The sequence below is a fragment of the Crinia signifera genome, chromosome 4, assembly GCF_055691185.1.
Source record: "Crinia signifera chromosome 4, ASM5569118v1, whole genome shotgun sequence".
NCBI classification, from domain to species: Eukaryota; Metazoa; Chordata; class Amphibia; order Anura; family Myobatrachidae; genus Crinia; species Crinia signifera.
Genome location: NC_139220.1, coordinates 193,716,375 through 193,738,077, shown reverse-complemented (window position 1 = coordinate 193,738,077; position 21,703 = coordinate 193,716,375). Strand labels below are relative to the sequence as shown.

Below are 21,703 nucleotides of genomic sequence, written 5' to 3'. Positions count from 1 at the left end.
AGGTGGTCCGAGGGACTTGACACGGTCACAGTTTAAATAGCAGATGCTCATCGGAGCTTGTTGGAAGTGGCAGCTAAGTTGGCGTGAGACGCCGACTTGGAATTAGCGGCAAACACTTGAAGTCAGATGTGCGGCTGGGAGCTGAGTCAAAGGAGGAGCCTTGGAGACACGTCTGTAGTGCGTCAACGCGTTTCGTACCCTCACAAGACGGGAACTTTTTCAAGACATCTCCATGATCACCCGGTCATTGGTAACCAGGAATAGTTCATATTTTAGCAGTATCTCGGTCACCTTACAGATCGTTACTTTATTACTTCTGTTCTCTATTTCCAAATGTTATAAAGCTTGTGTGTTGCTCTAAACGCTTCCATTACTGCAGTCCTTTAACTTAGCTCTTAACAGAGCTTTAACCAGCTCTGCAAACGTTTCCTACATTTGGAAACCTCTATAAACTGGTGGTTTTTAACTTCTTTGTACTGTATTTAAATGGAAGACACAGAATGTAAACCTATTTGATGCTTTGAGTCACATGTTATTTTCTTTGCACCAGTTAAACGTTGCACATAAGTCTTCTATTTATTATAATAGATTATAGGTAAGTTCATTTTAGGATTGATGTGACTCATTTCAGCCAGGTCATTGTAGCGCCTATATTTTGCTAAAGTGGCATTCTAGCATAGAACATAATCCATACTGTACATCCTACAGACTATGCCAGTGGTTCCCAAACTTTTTTGAATCACAGCACCCTAGAGTATCAAAATATTTTTCAGGGCAACCCTAGGCCAAAAGTTTGTTACCAAAAATAAAAAAAAAATTAAAGTTGTGCTTAAATGTCATCCTTAGGTCCAGTATATGGTGAAGAAAATGATTCACTTCTGTTTATCCACATATTTTATAATTGAAAGCCACAAGCACTGATTTTGCCTATTACATTGAACATAAATAATTTTAATTGGTTCTGGACCAACAACCTGAGGCACCCCTGCAAGTGCTCCGAAGCACCCCAGGGAGCCTAGGCGCACAGTTTGGGAACCACTGGACTATGCGATAGATAAGATGGCTTTATGGAATGATATACTTCTTCGATTTTTAATGTGTATATGTTGGAACTTAAAAATACTTTCAAAGTACATTTCAAATAGTGAGATTCTGTCTGTTATTAGCCTTAACCAGAGGCATAATTAGATATTTGTAGGCCCCATAGCAAAACTTTGTAAGGGCCCCCTATTTAGCAACTGATGGTGATAAATGTATGTAAAACATTTTAATTAGACAGTAAGTCTACCTATGGTAGTTATGCCTTTGGCCTTAACATACAATCAACTTTATCACCAATATTATGGTGCCAATCTACACAGAAAACTTCTATCTATCGATCAAAAGCTTTTGTAGGCATTTTGTGCAGTTGGCAACAAATATATATAAATTTTATGATAAAGCAGTGACAGGAATTTATAGCACATGGCCATATACTGTACTGTACATAGGTGTTTCATCAAGTACCATGGACCTAGGGCTGTCAAGTGTAGCCATTATGGGGGGTATATGGTGCAAACCTGGGTAGGCGAGTCCACATTTCTCCTCAAAATGGTTTTCGCAGTGCCGACTGTGCCAGCCTGCCAGTTATGCTGAGGGTTTCGTGAATAGCTTCCTGTGAGCTGCCAGGCCACTTTCCAGTCCCCAGCATGACTACAGATACAGTGGAGTGGAGAGAGGACACCTGAACTGCCCCTCCACACTGTCTGCCACATATCAAGGACCAGGGACTGCAGGAAGCTGTTGGTAACATGCAGACACACAACCTTCCCCCCTCCCCTAGGTAGCCAGTGTGTTGTTAATTACCATTGGTAATGGGGTCCGTTCGCCCCTGGTACCAACATTTTTATTTCCATTGTGATCACAATAATTGTATATTGACTTGCATTTTGTTATATTTATGTTTTTTATTAATTAAATAATCAATCAATTCAATACAGTGCGCTTTCTTAATTAATTGCATGTCTAGTTCTCCAGCTATTGTTGGGAGCAGCATTAGAAATTTTAGAGGATATTAAAATGATTTAAATTATTTTATTTCTAGTTTTTTTCCCTTCAGGTATAGTTGCTTGCACCAGATATATTTTTGGTTATCTTCCGATAGTTGTAGGCATGTGATCATTAGGACAGATGAATAGTGAGCATTGGAATGAACAATTGTATATTGTATATACACACACAGGGCTATTTTTCAGCAGGCTCCAGCAGGAACTGAGGCCCTTATTCTAATTCACTCTTTCTGACCAAATATTTCTTAGATGGACAAAACCCTGTGCACTGCAGGTGAGGCAGGTGTAAAACCCCACCCAAATCTAATTATCTCTGCACAAGTAACACCTGCCTCACCTGCAGTGCACATGGTTTTGTCCATCTAAGAAATATTTTGTCAGAGAGTGAACTAGAATAAGGGCCTCAGTTCCTGCTGGAGCCTGCTGAAAAATAGCCCTGTATACACATAATATTGGAGTATGCTGGACGATGTAATCATTATACTAAATAATTGGTGCTTCTATGAGCATAAATGTTATGCAATTAATAGGTTGATACGGTTTGGCTTATCTGCCCGATGATTAAATTATGTTTTTATTGCACAGAAGTAGATACGGAATAAGGGCTTTTTAGTAACAATAAATATTTGCCCTGGGCAAGTCCCTTTTTGTGTGCGGAGAGAGCTTTTTAAGCGATCATTTCCTAAATTGTATATGTATATTAAGGTCACATAGTGATCTGTCTTTTTTTTTCTTTTAAAGTTCAAATGTTGGACATCCATTGAAAGTTTAAAGAATCCTTTCTAACATTTTTTCACTGTAAATGTTTTTTTGTTTGTCTTTTTTATGTAGATGCTGCTGACTGAATACCTGGACATGCAGAACACCAAGACCTCTTCCGAGCCATCAGCACAGCTTAGCTATGCTAGCACAGGGCGAGAATTTGCAGCTTTTTTTGCAAAGAAGAAACCCCAGAGACCTAAAAATACTCTATTCAAGTATGTTAAAATGCTTTTGTTTCAAGTCTCTTAACTTTAATATATGTTTAAAAGAGCAGGTGAAATATTACATATATTCATAAAGAAATGAATAAAAAGGTTTATTCTGCTTTTTTTCTTTAGGAAAGTGTGTGATTATTTAATTTAATTGTTGAAAGACATGGTAGACTATGAGCTGCATAATAGACTACAATGAGGGGTGTTCAATCCTTTATTCCCACTGTCGGCTCGACAGTATATCGACAGGCAGAATTCACTGTTCCGCCTGTCCACTGACAAAAACAGCTGTGATTTTTGTCGAGTTCCGGCCATGAATTAGAAAATCCACCGTGGTTTTTGACAAAACAGAACCAACTGGCTTTAAATTCCACTCTTATTCCACCTTCAATGTTGTCGGAAACAGCAGCATTGAATAGGCCGCCATCACTATTTCCCCTTTGGGCAATAGCAGCAGGGATTGAATACCCCCCAAAAGCCACTATCCTGTAAGCAGTGGTAGTTTACCCTGCTAGTAGGGCTGCCCGGAGTTATCCAATTAATCACCCAAAGCATAAACTGTGATAAGCATCTGCCAGAGCCATAATAACACATGGGATTGGGAACTAATCCTGGATCCCATGTGTTTTCACACAATCACCTTTTTTCAGATAATTAAAATCGGCCTGTAATTGGATAGAGTAATAATGGGCATCAGTCAAAAATCAGGCAGTTTTTATTAGCGGAAAAAGGATCGCCAGTAATTGGATACCGGTTTTATGTAATGGTTTTTGTTTCTTTCACTGGAGCTTCAGCAAACCGCAGAGAAGGGACTAGAACTATCCCAGGGATCATTGCTGTTTATGAGCTTTTTTATAAGTTATGGATATTTTTAGTTTATTATTGTGACCTAGAATTAGTGTATACCATAAGGAGCAATTTTTCCAGTCTTAAATTGATTACTACTATTAAGTGCCGTTGAAATGAGGAATGTGAAATGTGTATTTAAAGTATCTTGTGTACAGTTTTATAGTACCTTTTTAACAGTATCTAACTATATTAAATATGTTTTCTTTAGGTTTGAGTCCTCTTCTCATGCGATTAGTATGAGTGCTTACTTACGTGAACAGAGACGAGAGTTGTACAGCAAAAGTGGAGAACTTCTAGGTATGAAACTTCACTATATTATGGTTTAAAGTGTGTGTTGGCCTCCATATGGGTGGACCTTTTCTATACAAACTCCAGCCCCAGCAAAGAACATATATTTTACTTGTATGCTGCGAAATCATGCCCAACAGTTTCTTAATTGCATTTCATTCCTGAAATGATATCCATGTTGGTTATTGTGCGAAATAGGAAATGTTTCTTAACCCTTTGAATGCCAACATCTCAGAGATATTCAAAATATCTGCTAAAAATACAAGAGCCGCTCTAATTTGTTATATAAACTCAAATAACAAATGTTGTATAAGAAAGAAAAATTGTATTTTCGATATAATGTTAACATTGCAGGTCATTATGATGAATAAAAATGTTTGCTTGGCAATTTTCACACCTATTGTTTACAAATTCACATGGTACTCAAAGGGTTAACAGCGGGTGTAACTAGAACTTAGTGGGCTCCATAGCATTATCTTGAATGGGACCACCACACATTGGCACTCAATAGTGAAAAAAAAAATACACACACATTGGGACTCGTATAAATAAAATGGACAAATTTATCTAGACCTGGATAGAGATGACAAGGAAAGGACGGTACTTGTGAGTTATCCGGGCGCCCGATTTTTGGTCGTATACGCATCGCGTCGCATCGCATGGCATCGTATGTTAACCAAATGGCATACGATGCGACGCGACGAGATGACCACCCGAACCCGATTTTACATCGGGTACCATGTAAAGTGATCACGTCGCATCGCATGTTAACCACATGGCATGCGATGCGATGCGATACCACCCGATTTTTGCAGTGTAAAACCCCCAAGAAAGTGTCCCAAAAAGTGACACAATGTCAGTCCCATCCCCATTGTTAACGCCACTCCACTATCAACGTGAACCCGAAGCGTGGCGAGCGCAGCGAGCCCGCGAGGGGCGGCGGTACGCGTCCTCCGACCTTTTCATGCCCTACTATCCACAAGGGCGTGGAGTGAGAATATAATAGTGTGGCAAACGTAGCGAGCCACCGAGCCCGAAGCGTGGCGAGCGCAGCGAGCCCCGCGAGGGGACACGGATACCTTCACAGGTAAGCGCGTCCCTTCGCGGGCTTCACAGGTGTCCACGTCGCCATGGACACCTGTGAAGCCCGCGAAGAGACGCGCTTACCTGTGAAGGTATCCGTGTCCCCTCGCGGGGCTCGCTGCGCTCGCCACGCTTCGGGCTCGGTGGCTCGCTGCGCTCGCCACACTATTATATTCTCACTCCACGCCCTAGTGGATAGTAGGGCATGAAAAGGTCGGAGGACGCGTACCGCCGCCCCTCGCGGGCTCGCTGCGCTCGCCACGCTTCGGGTTCACGTTGATAGTGGAGTGGCTGTGAGCATCCAATATCATTCATCAATATCATGCATATCTGACACATTAAGGACAACTGAATTAAAGGTAATAACTGTGTAATTAACATAAGAATGAAATAAATTACAATAACAAATAATCATAAAGCACACAATAATCAATCAACATCATGATTTATCAACTAACGTGAGCGCATGCAGAATACGCTCAAATGCGTTGTCTCTCGCCAGGCATTTTCGCCACACGAACTCCTGCATGTAGGAATCTAGATGATGGCGGGCTGTGCCCCGCTGGCGTTTGTTGCGCCATTTTGCACACCCCCATAGTCTCTCAATGTTCTGTGTGTGTGCACCAGTCTCTGGGTCGACGAAATTAAAGCGGTGATTTACCCGCAAGTGGCTGTAACCAGCCCGCTCCAGTTCACTGGTTTGGTAGGCGCGCCAGCAATCACTGACGATGGTGCTGCCAGGTGCCACGTGCTCCACAATTGCACCAAGGAGAGTGGGTGCATCTCGTTTGGGAACTGCGACCATGAAACAGTCCCCTGTCTCCCGGCACACTCCTCCGAACACCCACTGCTGTGGGAGTACTCTGCCAACATTGGCCTTGCGCTTTACAAACAGGGTTTCATCAACCTCCACCATTTGCCCTGGGCCTCCAATCTGCCGTTGAGGCTGTGCCATTAAGTCACATTGGCATGCCTCCCGCATCAAGGCGTTATAAAAAACGGTGCTTTTATTGCATAGTTTTAAATTCTTTGCACAGAACTCGATTGATGTCAGTTCATCACACCAGCACCAGATAAAGCGCAGGATCGTCATGAATGGGAGCCTGCACCCAGGATAGAATAGGGAGGCCCGCAGGCTCTGTTTTTTGCTGCAGCTTTTAATATAGCAGCGCCATTTGCGCTCTTTCAGGGACAGGCGCATAGGGTGCCCATTTGGGCATGTGGCAGTCAATGGGAGCAGCCCTTTCTCCTGCAGGAATGCGACTGTCTCTTCCTCAGTTTTTGGGAGGCTGAAGATGCCATCAACCAAAGCCATTTTGGCAATAATGGTGTAAGGGGTGAAATGGGGCAGGTGTAAGGGGCCAAATGGGGCAATATTGGGGTAAATGTCCAAAAATTCACCTCACAAATATGGAACAACGCTGTAAATCAATATCTCTCTCAGTAAAACACTTGCTCTCTCCTCTGGAAACTACCTCACACTGTTTTTCTGCCAGATGTGCCAGAGGGCGGGTTTAAAAATGGGCGGGAAGTGTAAACATCGCGTCGCGTCGCATCGCATCCCATTGTATACCATACAATAAGCATACGATGCGACGAGATACGACGCGATGGAAAATCGCGTCGCATCGCGTCGCATCGTATGCTTATTATAATGGCATGCGATGACCACATCGGGCGCCCGGATAACTCACAAGTACCGAAAGGACCAAAACAGGTGACAAAACCAGGACAGAGGTGACAGGGACACGACAGAACAGGGGGGATAGGGTCAGGCCATGGGGGGTCATTTAGGGTAAGGTGGAGAGGTTTAGGGCACGTACGGAGCACTGTCAAGATTCTATGTATCGTGATGCCACTCACTGCCAGGTTGTATGTATCCTGGAGAGACCAGAGTGAAAATGGACAGTAAAGGGACAGAGAGGATAAGGACATGAGAGAGGAGTTACAGCACCAGGACAGAGGGGACAAGGGCATGTCAGCAGGGACATGACAGATCAGTGGGGTCAGGATGGAGGGCAGGAATAACTACAAAGAGGGCAGGGACAAAACAGTGGGGAGAAAGTTGGCTTGCTGGCTGTAACAGAGAAACATTTTTATTTTATTTTATTTACTCACTGCCAGCTCTGTCTGTTAGCTGTGCTTGTGCCTCTTCTGTGGCTGGGGCTGGGGTCAGCAGGTCCTTGCAGTGCAGAGGGTGCATGCACCTTACCCTGAGCACCAGTCAGGTAGACCTGCGCTGGATCACAGGAGCCGGCTGTGCTGGGGAGAGGCACGCATAGAACCGGTGCTTAGAGCGAGCACTGGAAGCAGGAATCTCTGCTGCTTCCTTGCGCCCGTCGCTGCAGAGATTCCTGCTCTTGTAAAATGATGACCTCACCATCATCTCACGAGCGTCTCCCCTCTCCACTAGGCTCTGGCCGGCACAGTCAGTATGGGGGCTCGGCGATACCCCCCTCCTCTCATAAACCCATATCACTACTGGCATAATTATGAAAGTGCAGTGGGGGTGCTTACTGGGCTTTGGGGCCACCTGCAGTGGCCGGGCCCCATAGCAGCTGCACCTCCTGCACCCTCCATAGTTGCGCCACTGGTTAAAGGTCATTCCACATCTGATCAACACCATTTTAGAATAATTTCTGCCTTTACAATCTGTAATGTCCATTTACTTTTGGTACAACTAATGCATCCATGAGTATAGAGACTTCAGCCAAATCTTAGGCTGTTATGTACATTGGCCTTGGTGTTCTATATCAGTGGTTCCCAAACTGTGTTCCTAGGCACCCTGGGGGGTGCTCCGGGTTGGTGATCTAGGATCACATAATATAAATGCTCAAAGTGATTGACAAAACCAAAGCTGGTGACCAAATCCAAGGGTGACCGTTAAGCACACTTAATTTAATTTATTTTTTTTCCATAAGAAACATTTGGACCGGGGGGTGCCTTGAAAAAAATCTGATACTCCAGGGTATAGAAAAGAGTGTGTTGATCAGTGTGCTACTATCTGCAGCTGGTACTGGGACTTGTCAGGTCCCGAAATTGGATACAAGGATAAAAAAGAAATGTACCAGCGCTGGCTGAAAAAATAAATATATATTCAGAACGGTATCCTGTACAATAATTTTATTAAAATAATTTCTATGAAAGCTGTATTTGTAGCTTGATAGATTTATCAATAAAATAGGGGGTTACAATAAAATATTGGACATTCAATATGCATCACAATATTATTAACAGGCATAGATTGGTATATTACCACACGGACATCTCGGATGTTAGTCCCATTGGAGCAGGTGACCAGGTGGCCAATGACAGTCCCAAACACAGAGTCCAGTCTGACTCAGTTGTTACCTTGGTTTCTCTGATGGGGGAGATGGTAAACCTGGAGGATGGATGTAAATTCCAGTCGCTGCCTCGGATTATATGTCCGGATGGGGTGGTGCAATTGCACTGGAGAGTCCGTTGAGGTGTAGATTTCCCTGGCTTGTATGGATGCGTTAGAATGTTGTCCAATCTGTAAAGGGGGGGTTGTAAAATGGGCTCAACGCGTTTCCCTGGGTCCAACACCCAGCTCCTGAAGAAGCTGAATGTCCAATATTTTATTGTAACCCCCTATTTTATTGATAAATCTATCAAGCTACAAATAATACAGCTTTCATACAAATTATTTTAATAAAATTATTGTACAGGATACCGTTCTGAATATATATTTATTTTTTCAGCCAGCGCTGGTACATTTCTTTTTTTATCCTGATACTCCAGGGTGCCATGATTGAAGAAAGTTTGTGAACCCCTGTTCTATATATTTAAAGATGCTATTTCCTAATGAAAAATCTGCTATTAACGTTTTTAAATTTGCAGTTTAATTGATCTTCAAAGTTTGAACATCTCATTGTAAACCTTTTTGTTGACTTCCATAGGATATATAACATGGCAGTATGAAAACCTTTTCGAAAAGGGAATTTTAGATTTTCTTAAAAAGCTATATTTAAGAAACAAAAAAAGAATTCAAAAATATATTGCAAATATTGCTCATACTACTGTTATTACATCTCCTAAAGTTTTATTTTGGGATCAGGATGTTATCATCTGCTACGAGAGGTTTCACTTTGGATTTTTGTTAAAATAATGAAAATGAGGACTACAGTACCTAGGCTTGTCATTACTTTTAGTTCATCTCACAATATATTCATGCCAAAAGGTCATTTTACACACACACACACACACACACACACACACACACACACACACACACACACACACACAAATTAGAGTCCCTTGGGAGAGATTATACATATATTGTCAAATAGTGGTGGTCTATAGACACTGCGGTACTTATGTAGTATCTGGGCGTCCGATTTTGTGATTGTATGCCTTACCTTAAGGCATACAATCAGATGCGATTCGATGCGATTTTGCATAGGATTCAATGTTAAGAAGGTCCTGTTCATTTCCCCACTATCCAAGTGGGTATAGAGTTGATTTTATATAGCGTGGCGAGCGCAGCGAGGGGAAGCATATTTCTTAAAAAGTATTCTGTGTCCCCTCGCGGGGCTCGCTACGCTCGCCACGCTTCAGGCTCGGTGGCTCGCTACGCTCGCCACAGGTTTATATCCAACTCCATGCCCACTTGGATAGTGGGGAAAGGAAAAGGACCCCTTTTTCCCATTGACTTCTATGTTAAAATGGACTCAGACCATTTTAACATTGAATCCTATGGAAAAATCTTGACCATCGCATCGCATACGATTTGGTCGCATGCGATGCGATCCGATTTCTAAATCGGACGCCCAGATACTACATAAGTACCGACACTGCTTATTGAGGGTATATTGCCACTAAGGATATAGTGCCGCTGGCGGTTTTTTTATTTTTTGCAGCTCAGGTTTGGGAGGTACTACTATAATGGGGGCCTATAGAGAGTACCTGCACCTAATCAGTGAGGAGGGCATATTTTTATACCCGACTTATCGCTACAGATACATTGAGGAGTATTCAATTTTTTTTGAGCCAAGTCTGGCTCACCGCTTACTGTTCTGTGTCCCTGTGATCTCGCTGAAGTGCTCGGCACTTTTTCTCATTTCTGACTTCCTCAGTATTCAACGTGTGGCCAGCTCGCCGGCCCCTTTTGCGAACTTAGCATAATTATGCGAGTTCAAATGGGAGTGCTGTAACTGGAGAGATCTGTTTTCTCCTGCTCTCCACGTGAGCTGGTCAGACTGGGATATTCCTGAGCGGGGTGTTCATCTCAGCAGCGTGTTCCTCGCATTTGTGGACTTGTATTTTTTTTACAAAGGTTTAGAAAGGTTAATGTTTTGTTCAGTATTTATTTTACAACAAATGGCTGTGTGACTATTTTAATTGGGTTTGTGCAGACGGGTGTATTTTGTTCTGTTTGGCCTTTATCCTTGTGTTGTGCTTTTGGCATTGTTTCTTTGCCCTGTGTTTTTATTTAATTTATTTTATAATTGTTATCGTGTTTAAAAGCCTGTTTGGGGGTTAGGTGAGGAAGAAGAGAGGAAGCATGGGAAATTACTAGGAGCATTCCAAAATGATTTCTTATTGGTTACTATTAAAATAACCTATTAAATTACAAATCAATTAATAGAGTAGTACAGCATTATGGCACTTGCAATAAATACATTACAGTACATATTTTAATTTTTTTAAAACAAACAAAAAAAAAGGACAAATTTAACAAAGTTAAGCATATAGTTCACCTAAAAAAGATGCCGAGGGAAAAACGGAGAACCTCTCCAAAAAAATAAACTGTACTTGTGGAGTATCACGGCTCCCATCGCATGCCATATGTAGTGGCATACGATGCGATACGATTTTTACCGATTTTTGAGCATTTTTGCTCAAAAATCGTATGCCATCGCATCCCCATCGTATGCCATATGTAGTGGCATACGATGCAATACGATTTTTACCGATTTTTGAGCATTTTTGCTCAAAAATCGTATGCCATCGCATCCCCATCGTATGGCATCGTATGCCATATGTAGTGGCATACGATGCGATACGATTTTTACCGATTTTTGAGCATTTTTGCTCAAAAATCGTATGCGATCGCATCGGATGCCATACGATGGCATCCGATGTGATGCGATGGCACCCGATTTTGCACTGAAATGCATCAGAATGCATTGAAATGTGTATTAAACTAGTGAAATGCCCCCAAATGTCATTTTTCATAGTGCACCACCCCCACTATCAACGTCAACCCGAAGCGTGGCGAGCGCAGCGAGCCCGTGAGGGGCGGCGGTACGCGTCCTACGACCTTTTCATACCCCCGCTATTCACGTCGGCGTGGAGTTGAGAATAGAATAGTTTGGCGAGCGCAGCGAGGTGACGCGGATACCTGTGAAGCCCGCGAGGGGACGCGTATAGCTGTGAAGCTCGCCACACTATTCTATTCTCAACTCCACGCTGACGTGGATAGTGGGGGTATGAAAAGGTCGTAGGACGCGTACCGCTGCGCTCGCCACGCTTCGGGTTGACGTTGATAGTGGGGGTGGTGCACTATGAAAAATGGCATTTGGGGGCATTTCACAAGTTTAATACACATTTCAATGCATTCTGATGCATTTCAGTGCAAAATCAAGTGCCATCGCATCGCATGCGATGCGATGCGATTTTTAGCATACAATCAGGATACGATGAAGGTCGTGGGAGCCGTGATACTCCACAAGTACCAAAAAAACTTACAGGACTCGCTATTTGTGCACTGAATAGACTTTTTGAGAGACACACTGAAATCCCCATTAAACAAACACAGCGAACAACGGGGAGAAGCGCTGGGCGAACACAGTTTGCTTCGCAAGATATTTTCTGTGAAGTAACAGAGTTGAATACAGTGAGATACAAAATATGTGAGAAAAGTTCTCTACTCTCAAAAAAACCTGCATACTCGCCATTATAAACGGCGAAATAGGAGCATTGAATACATGCCATTGTCTGTAGTTATGCCCTTAAAAATATAAATAAGCCGCCCTCACTGATTAGGTGCATGATGATGGAATGAATACTAAAATTTATAACATCACTAATATTCAGAGGTTAAAGTGAGTGGAAACAGGGTGGGACTGAGTTCCACCACCTCTACTGGTGAGGTGGAACATTTAACCTCCACATTAGCCCTGCACAGTAATTCTCACAGAAAAGCGTTCAAGTTTACAGGGGGATGCCAATAACCTGACCACTGGCCCTGTCTCTGCCTAATTGGGGGGGGGGGGGGGTAATTAGGTGGCATAGATAAATTAGTTCCCCCACCTCCGCATTACCACTTTATGCCCTACTGATATTACACAGGAGTAGAGAGAAATCAGTCTTGGTTTTGTTTTTGTTCTGTGATATTCATGCAATCACCTTAGCCAGACATTGTAAGGCTACTTATTTCTTCTCCGGTTTTTTTTTCAACTCATCGTATTAGCCTCAGTCTCTCTACAAAGACCATCCAATCAAAGTAGGTTATTAAAACTGGGGAGCTTTATGACTGAGAATTAATTAGTAAAGTATTTTCATGCAAAACATCCAATTTTTTGATTAGCAACAGAGCAGAGCTGCAATTAGCACTCTGGGAAGCGTACATTTCCAGCTTTTGATTCTCAGGAAATAAGATTATCAAACTAGGGTCAGGCACTTGACAGCAGAGGGTTTTAATGTGTAAGAAAATAATTTGTTTCTTGATTTTGTTACTTAGATTTCATTAAAACCACAGCCTGAGGGGGAGTAATTTCCGAGACTGATTTAAACTCAGAATGCACCATTATGAAAAGTATCATTGGTGTTACAACAAAGGCTTAATTATTAACATAGATGTTAATTCAGACATCATTTACTTGCATTTAAAAAACATTATTGCACCATTGTACAGAATCCTCATTTGTTAAGCGAATATAGCATTCCATTGTCATTTACATGCACAGGCCAGGTGATCAAAATGTATTTGATTAAAATTGTTTTGTTCCCATCATATTGTTTGCTCTCTTTATATACTTTATATTATTGTTTATTCTTAAAGTACGGCCTTTGTTCAGCTTTGTCAGTTTACTTAAACTGTTACTGGGGTGTATGTATGTGTAAATATTTTAACCCCTTCCCGACATTTGACGTACATTTACGTCATGGTCGGGAAGCACTTCCCGACACATGGCGTAAATGTACGTCATGGATTTAAACTGTCACCGCGTCTATAGACGCGGTGACAGTTTCAACATGTCTGCTGTCCCTGACAGCAGACATGTCCGTGCATGCCCAGGGGGGGCTGCGATGCCGCCCCCCCGTCGGCGATCGCTGTGATTGGCTGTTCAGTGTGAACAGCCAATTACAGCGTTTTCCTGTGTCACCGGCGAATAACGTTCGCCGGTGACACGGGATCGGAGGTGATTGGTGCTGTAAAGTACAGCACCAATCACCGCGGGGTGTAAGGGTGACACTGGTGTCACCCCACCTCACCCCGCCCGCCCCCAAAGGCCGTGATTGGCCCGTCGGACCGACGGACCAATCACAGCCATGGAGGGGGGTTTAAACTAACGGTGACTGCACTGCAGACGCCATTCCGGTCTGGAATAGCGTGCAGTGCGGTCACCGTGCCCACATGCCGCCATATACTGACCAGAACCTTGCTCCATACTTACCTGATCACTGCTTCATCACTGCTTGATCACTGCTTGATCTGTGCTTGTGGTGTGCTGGATGCTTCCTGGATCCTGTTGCTACTTGTGCCTTCCTGTGCTGTGAAATTGTGCTGCTGCAGTGTAATAGCTAGATAGAGAGAGAGATAGTGTCAGAGAGTGCTATATTTTGTGCTGCTGCAGTGTGATATAGTTATAGATAGAGAGAGAGAGATAGAGAGATAGAGAGATAGAGAGAGATAGATAGAGAGGCCTAGTGACAGAGTGCTATATTTTGTGCTGCTGCAGTGTGATAGTTATAGAGAGATAGAGAGAGATAGAGAGATAGAGATAGAGAGAGATAGTGACAGATTGTGCTATATATTTTTTATATAACTGACTGCTGCCCCCTCCTTTTGTGCTGATCAGTATAAATTAACTGATCAGCAACTTTTTGGGGGCGCAGGTTTTTTTTTATATATAGATATACCTGTCAGTGCTGCTGCTGTAGTGTCATAGAGTGATAGATAGTGATAGATAGTGATAGATAGTGATAGATAGTGAGAGATAGTGAGAGATAGTGAGAGATAGTGAGAGATAGTGAGAGATAGTGAGAGATAGTGAGAGATAGTGAGAGATAGTGAGAGATAGTGAGAGATAGTGAGAGATAGTGAGAGATAGAGAGAGATAGAGAGAGATAGTGACAGAGAGTGATAGAGAGTGTATATTTTGTGTCTGCTACCCCCCCTTTTTGGGGGTGCAGGTTTTTTAGTGTCCTAGAGTGAGAGATAGTGAGAGATAGTGAGAGATAGTGAGAGATAGTGAGAGATAGTGAGAGATAGTGAGAGATAGTGAGAGATAGTGACAGATAGTGACAGAGAGTGACAGAGAGTGCTAAATTTTGTGTCTGCTGCCCCCGCCTTTTGTGCTGATCACTATATCTGAGGTGATCAGCAACTTTTTTGGGGGTGCAGAGGTTTTTTTTTTTTTTATATATACCTGTCAGTTGCACTGTCAGTTGCACCAAAGGTTGTGCACCTGCTGCACCTCACTGGTAATCAGTGTCGCATCACTGATCACCTTTTTTTTTTTTAGGGTGCTGTGGGGTCTTTTTTTAATTTTTTTTTTACACACACTGTGATTTTGTGGGTGTCCTGTGGCCACTGTGCGCTGATCAGTGACGTACATCACTGATCAGCTTTTTCGGCACAGGGTTGATCTATTTTATTTTTTTTTTTTGATCAAATTCCTGTTGCCTTTGAGCGCTGTTCAGTGACAGACGTTACTGACCAACATCTGTGCTAAATTTTTGGCGCAGGACCTTTTTTTTTTTTTTTTAACCCCTTCAATTTTTTATTTTTAACCCCTTCATTTTTTTTTTTTTTTATTGGTATAAAGTATTTTTTTTTTTTCTGCACTACATACACACTACATATCCCCCGGGTTGAAATAAAGTTTGTACCCCCCCCTACACTATACACGTGTTGAAACATTTCACTACCAGTAACACAAAAATAAAAATGGCATCCCAAATGTCCTCCCAAATGTCCTCCCAAATGTCATCCCAGTCATCCAGAAGAATGTATTCAGCGGAGGAGGCATATGCCCTGCTTGCTTCTGACTCTGACACAGCCAGTGATGCAAGCGGGGAATTTGAAGGATTCGCCTTAAGCTCCTCTTCCTCCTCTGATGATGAGGGACCCCCTCAAAGACGCCCCCGTAGAGCAGCTGAGACCCCCCCCCCCCAACAATTGATCTCGTATGGACCCCACCACCAGACAATTTTGAGCCCCAGGTTCCTGAGTTTTTGGCCATGCCAGGAATCCAATTTGATTCCACAGGTCTCAGAGAAATTGACTTTTTCTAATTATTTTTCTCTGATGATTTTGTAAATTTAATGGTGGACCAAACTAATTTATATGCCCAGCAGTTTATTGCTCAAAACCCCACGTCATCATTTGCTAGGTGGACCCCTGTAGATGCAGTAGAGATGATGACGTTTTGGGGTCTGGTGTTTCATATGGGCATAGTAAAAAAGCCAGAAATTAGGCAATATTGGAGTACAGATGTTCTGTACAGTACTCCATTTTACCGTATGGCCATGACCCGGACTCGATTTGAGACAATTCTTAAATTTATACATTACACCGATAATGCACAGTGCCCACCCAGAGATGATCCCACCTTTGACCGGCTATTCAAAGTCAGGCCGGTCATTGATCATTTCAGTGCCAAATTTGAAGAGGTGTACATCCCTGAAAAATGTATTTGTATCGACGAGTCCCTTATACATTTTAAAGGAAGGGTTAAATTCCGCCAGTACCTTCCCAGTAAGAGGGCAAGGTATGGCATAAAAATGTATAAACTGTGTGAAAGCACCTCAGGGTACACCCACAGGTTTAGGGTTTATGAAGGGAAGGATTCAAGAATTGAACCGCCAGAATGCCCCCCCTCCCTCGTAGGTGTTAGTGGGAAAATTGTCTGGGATTTAGTGCACCCCTTCCTGGATAAAGGTTATCACCTCTATGTGGATAACTTTTACACTAGCATCCCCCTGTTTAAGGCCCTTGGTTCAAGAGGTACAGCAGCTTGCGGTACTGTGCGCAAGAACCAAAGAGGCCTCCCAAAAACGCACATTGCCCAAGTAATGAGAAGGGGTGAAAGCAGGGGAATATGCAACGAAAATATGTTGTTGGTCAAATATAAGGACAAGAGGGATGTCCTTATACTGACAACAATTCACGGAGACAGTACCACCTCCGTCCCTGTACGAGGTACCAGTACCCACACCTCAAAACCTAATTGTATCCTGGATTACAATAGGTACATGGGCGGAGTGGATATTTCAGATCAGGTACTGAAGCCGTACAGTGCCCTGCGGAAAACAAAAATCTGGTACAAGAAGGTGGCCGTGTATATCATCCAGATGGCACTGTATAACGCTTACGTGCTATTCCGTTCTACCGGCCAGAGGGGGACATTTATGCACTTTCAAGAGGAAGTCATAAAGGGCCTAATATTTGGGAACCAGCAGGCAGAGGGCCCCAGTACTTCTAGTACTGGCCCCCGTATTGTACCAGGGCAGCATTTTCCTGATGAAATCCCCTCCACTGGAAAAAAGGGCAGGACACAAAAAAGGTGCAAAGTTTGCTATAAAAAGGGAATAAGAAAGCAAACTATTTTCCAGTGTGACACTTGCCCCGACAAACCCGGCCTATGTATAAAGGAGTGTTTTAAAATATACCACACATCTATGGAATATTAGGTTCATAATTTCACCGTGCTTCGGGGGTCTTGCTAATGCCACATAGCACCCACCATTCATTCCACCAGAATCTGAGCCGCAAAATCCAAAAATCACTCCTTCCCTTCTGAGTCCTGCCATGCACCCAACTGGTATTTTTTGGTCACATGTGAGGCATTGCCGTACTTGGGAGATATTGGGGCACAGATTTTGGGGTGCTTTTTCTCCTTCATTCCTTGTGAAAATGAAAAATTTTGAGCCAGAACTGCATTTTTGTGTAAAAAAATGTAATTTTTCATGTTCACTGCCCAGTTTTATCAAAATTGGTGAAACCCCTGGGGGTTTGAAATGTACACTATACCCCTAGATGAATTCCCTGAGGGGTGTAGTTTGCAAAATGGGGTCACTTGTGGGGGGGTTCCACTGTATTGGTGCTTTGGGGGTCTTGCAAATGCGACATAGCACCCACCATCATTCCACCAGAATTTGTGCTGCAAAATCCAAATATCACTCCTTCCCTTCTGAGTCCTGCCACTTTTTGGTCACACATGAGGCATTGCCGTACTCGGGAGAAATTGGGGCACAGATTTTGGGGTGCTTTTTCTCCTTCATATCTTCTGAAAATGAAAAATTTTGAGCCAGAACTGCATTTTTGTGTAAAAAAATGTAATTTTTCATGTTCACTGCCCACTTGTATCAAAATTGGTGAAACCCCTGGGGGTTTGAAATGTACACTATACCCCTAGATGAATTCCCTGAGGGGTGTAGTTTGCAAAATGGGGTCACTTGTGGGGGGGTTCCACTGTATTGGTGCTTGGGGGGTCTTGCTAATGCGACATAGCACCCACCAAAATTCCACCAGAATCTGAGCTGCAAAATCCAAAAATCACTCCTTCCCTTTTGAGTCCTGCCATGCACCCAACTGGTATTTTTTGGTCACATGTGAGGCATTGCCGTACTCGGGAGAAATTGGGGCACAGATTTTGGGGTGCTTTGTCTCCTTCATTCCTTCTGAAAATGAAAAATTTTGAGCCAGAACTGCATTTTTGTGTAAAAAAATGTAATTTTTCATGTTCACTGCCCACTTGTATCAAAATTGGTGAAACCCCTGGGGGTTTGAAATGTACACTATACCCCTAGATGAATTCCCTGAGGGGTGTAGTTTGCAAAATGGGGTGACTTGTGGGGGGGTTCCACTGTATTGGTGCAACATAGCACCCACCATTCATTCCACCAAAATCTGTGCTGCAAAATCCAAAAATCACTCCTTCCCTTCTGAGTCCTGCCATGCACCCAACTGGTATTTTTTGTTCACATGTGAGGCATTGCCGTACTCGGGAGAAATTGGGGCACAGATTTTGGGGTGCTTTTTCTCCTTCATACCTTCTGAAAATGAAAAATTTTGAGCCAGAACTGCATTTTTGTGTAAAAAAATGTAATTTTTCATGTTCACTGCCCACTTGTATCAAAATTGGTGAAATCCCTGGGGGTTTGAAATGTACACTATACCCCTAGATGAATTCCCTGAGGGGTGTAGTTTGCAAAATGGGGTCACTTGTGGGGGGGTTCCACTGTATTGGTGCTTTGGGGGTCTTGCTAATGCGACATAGCACCCACCAAAATTCCACCAGAATCTGAGCTGCAAAATCCAAAAATCACTCCTTCCCTTCTGAGTCCTGCCATGCACCCAACTGGTATTTTTTGGTCACATGTGAGGCATTGCCGTACTCGGGAGAAATTGGGGCACAGATTTTGGGGTGCTTTTTCTCCTTCATACCTTCTGAAAATGAAAAATTTTGAGCCAGAACTGCATTTTTGTGTAAAAAAATGTAATTTTTCATGTTCACTGCCCACTTGTATCAAAATTGGTGAAACCCCTGGGGGTTTGAAATGTACACTATACCCCTAGATGAATTCCCTGAGGGGTGTAGTTTGCAAAATGGGGTGACTTGTGGGGGGGTTCCACTGTATTGGTGCAACATAGCACCCACCATTCATTCCACCAAAATCTGTGCTGCAAAATCCAAAAATCACTCCTTCCCTTCTGAGTCCTGCCATGCACCCAACTGGTATTTTTTGTTCACATGTGAGGCATTGCCGTACTCGGGAGAAATTGGGGCACAGATTTTGGGGTGCTTTTTCTCCTTCATACCTTCTGAAAATGAAAAATTTTGAGCCAGAACTGCATTTTTGTGTAAAAAAATGTAATTTTTCATGTTCACTGCCCACTTGTATCAAAATTGGTGAAACCCCTGGGGGTTTGAAATGTACACTATACCCCTAGATGAATTCCCTGAGGGGTGTAGTTTGCAAAATGGGGTCACTTGTGGGGGGGTTCCACTGTATTGGTGCTTGGGGGGTCTTGCTAATGCGACATAGCACCCACCAAAATTCCACCAGAATCTGAGCTGCAAAATCCAAAAATCACTCCTTCCCTTCTGAGTCCTGCCATGCACCCAACTGGTATTTTTTGGTCACATGTGAGGCATTGCGGTACTCGGGAGAAATTGGGGCACAGATTTTGGGGTGCTTTGTCTCCTTCATTCCTTGTGAAAATGAAAAATTTTGAGCCAGAACTGCATTTTTGTGTAAAAAATGTAATTTTTCATTTTCACTGCCCAGTTGTACCACAATTGGTGAAACCCCTGGGGGTTTGAAATGTACACTATACCCCTAGATGAATTCCCTGAGGGGTGTAGTTTGCAAAATGGGGTAACTTGTGGGGGGTTTCCTAAATTTTAGCATCTTATGGTGCCTAGAAACCTACATGGTGCCTAAAAAATAATCTCATAAAAAGGAGGCTCCAAAATCAAGTAGGTGCTCCTTCTATTATGAAGCCTGTGGTTTGGTCAACGTGCACACTAGGGCCACATATAGGATATTTTTGAAAACAAAAGAATTGGGGGAATCAATTTTTAGTCACATTTCTCTAGTAAAATGTACTGTGTTCCTTAGAAAAATGTATTAAAATTGCAAATCTGCAAAAAAAATGAAATTTTGAAATTTCACCTACACTTTGTTTTAATTCCTGTGAAACACCTAAAGGGTTAACAAACTTCCAAAATGCTGTTTTGAATACTGTGAGGGGTGCAGTTTTTGAAATGGCATCATTTATGGGGGTGTCTCACATACAAGTCCCTCAAAGTCACATCAGAACTGAACTGGTCCCTAAAAAAATCAGTGTTTGAAATTTTCTTGAAAATTTGAGAATTTGCTATTCATATTGTAAGCCTCCTAGTGTCCCAAAAAATTAAAAGGAAGTTGAAATAATGATGGAAACATAAAGTAGACATATGGTCTATGTTAGTTATTAACTATTTTGAGTGGTATGATTATTTGTCTCACAAGCAGAAAATTTAACATTTTGCAAATCGCTAAATTTTCCATTTTTTCACGACATTTTGGTATTTTTCACAAAAAAACACAGACTGTATCGACCCAAATTTACCACTAATTTGAAGTACAATGTGTCACGAAAAAACAATCTCAAAATCACTGGGATAAGTAAAAGCAAAAAAAAGTTATCCCCACTTAAGTGAGACATGTCAGATTTGAAAAAAATGGCTCTGTCAGGAACGCAAAAACTAGCTCTGTCAGGAAGGGGTTAAAAATTAAAATGCTATAAGACCTCACCCTCTCCCTCCCCACCCAACTCTGGCACCACCCTCAGTGGGATCCGTTGGGTTGTGCGCCCAGGCTTTTACTGTGCATGGAGATGGGACATACTTTCTGAAATTATTAGATATCTGAAAATCTTCCACATCCCTCCACTCAACTCTTACCTCCGAAATAATTTTTTTAAAGTATTCTACAAAAACTTTTTGTACAAAAGCATATTTTTTTGATTCTTGGTTCTTGCTCACTTGCCATCTCTACACCATTGGTCTCTCCTGGGGTTTGAGAAATGGCCATTTTAACTGGAGATAGGTTTAAATGATTATGTATGCTAATTATCTCCATGTAAAAATGTAATTCTTTGCCTTCTTTCTGGCTTTTATTTCCTTCTGACATTGACAATGCTCATGTTACACGTATAACTGTCCTCACTAATATTACTAACGAACCTCAACCTCCCACAAGTTTGTTAATCTACTGATGTTCTGAACTCTGATGATTGCCTAACAAACACGGTAAATGTATAGAGCAGCATGCAAAGATTGTGTACAGTAATGTGATCAGACACAAACCAAACACTTTTTAAAAATATGCTATAATTCAGTTTAGGTTCAAAATTGGTAAGGAATAATCACTTAATTTGTGTTTTTCTGGAGGCACTCCAAAATCCATTGAAATAATTTTATATAGCAGCATTTAAATGCACTGCAAGCTATTTATTGGTTTCTGTTACATTAACAAATAGCATCTTTTATTTTTCTATATGTATTTACAATATCTTATGCAACTTGAACAACATTTGCATCGACAGAAATAACTAATCCTGAGCCGTTCTTTATCTTCATATGCTACTACCACATGTTTCTTTTGGCAATATGACCATGTCTGATTGTTATTTCTGTGACATATTCATGTGAGATTGTTTGAGTTGGATGGAAATGTCCATATGTTACATTTCAGAATTTCAAAGAAAATACATACATA

General features: G+C 42.3%; 1 protein-coding gene across 1 annotated transcript in view; it reads left to right on the top strand.

Annotated features, from left to right (window-relative positions):
• The window catches only part of EXOC4 (exocyst complex component 4), a 399,783-nt gene that overhangs the window by 74,624 nt on the left and 303,456 nt on the right, over nucleotides 1–21,703 (top strand). Inside the window, exons 8-9 of the mRNA XM_083183327.1 lie at nucleotides 2,880–3,025; nucleotides 4,080–4,168. Coding sequence (XP_083039453.1) covers nucleotides 2,880–3,025; nucleotides 4,080–4,168 — 235 coding nt within the window. The remainder of the gene's footprint in view (nucleotides 1–2,879; nucleotides 3,026–4,079; nucleotides 4,169–21,703) is intronic.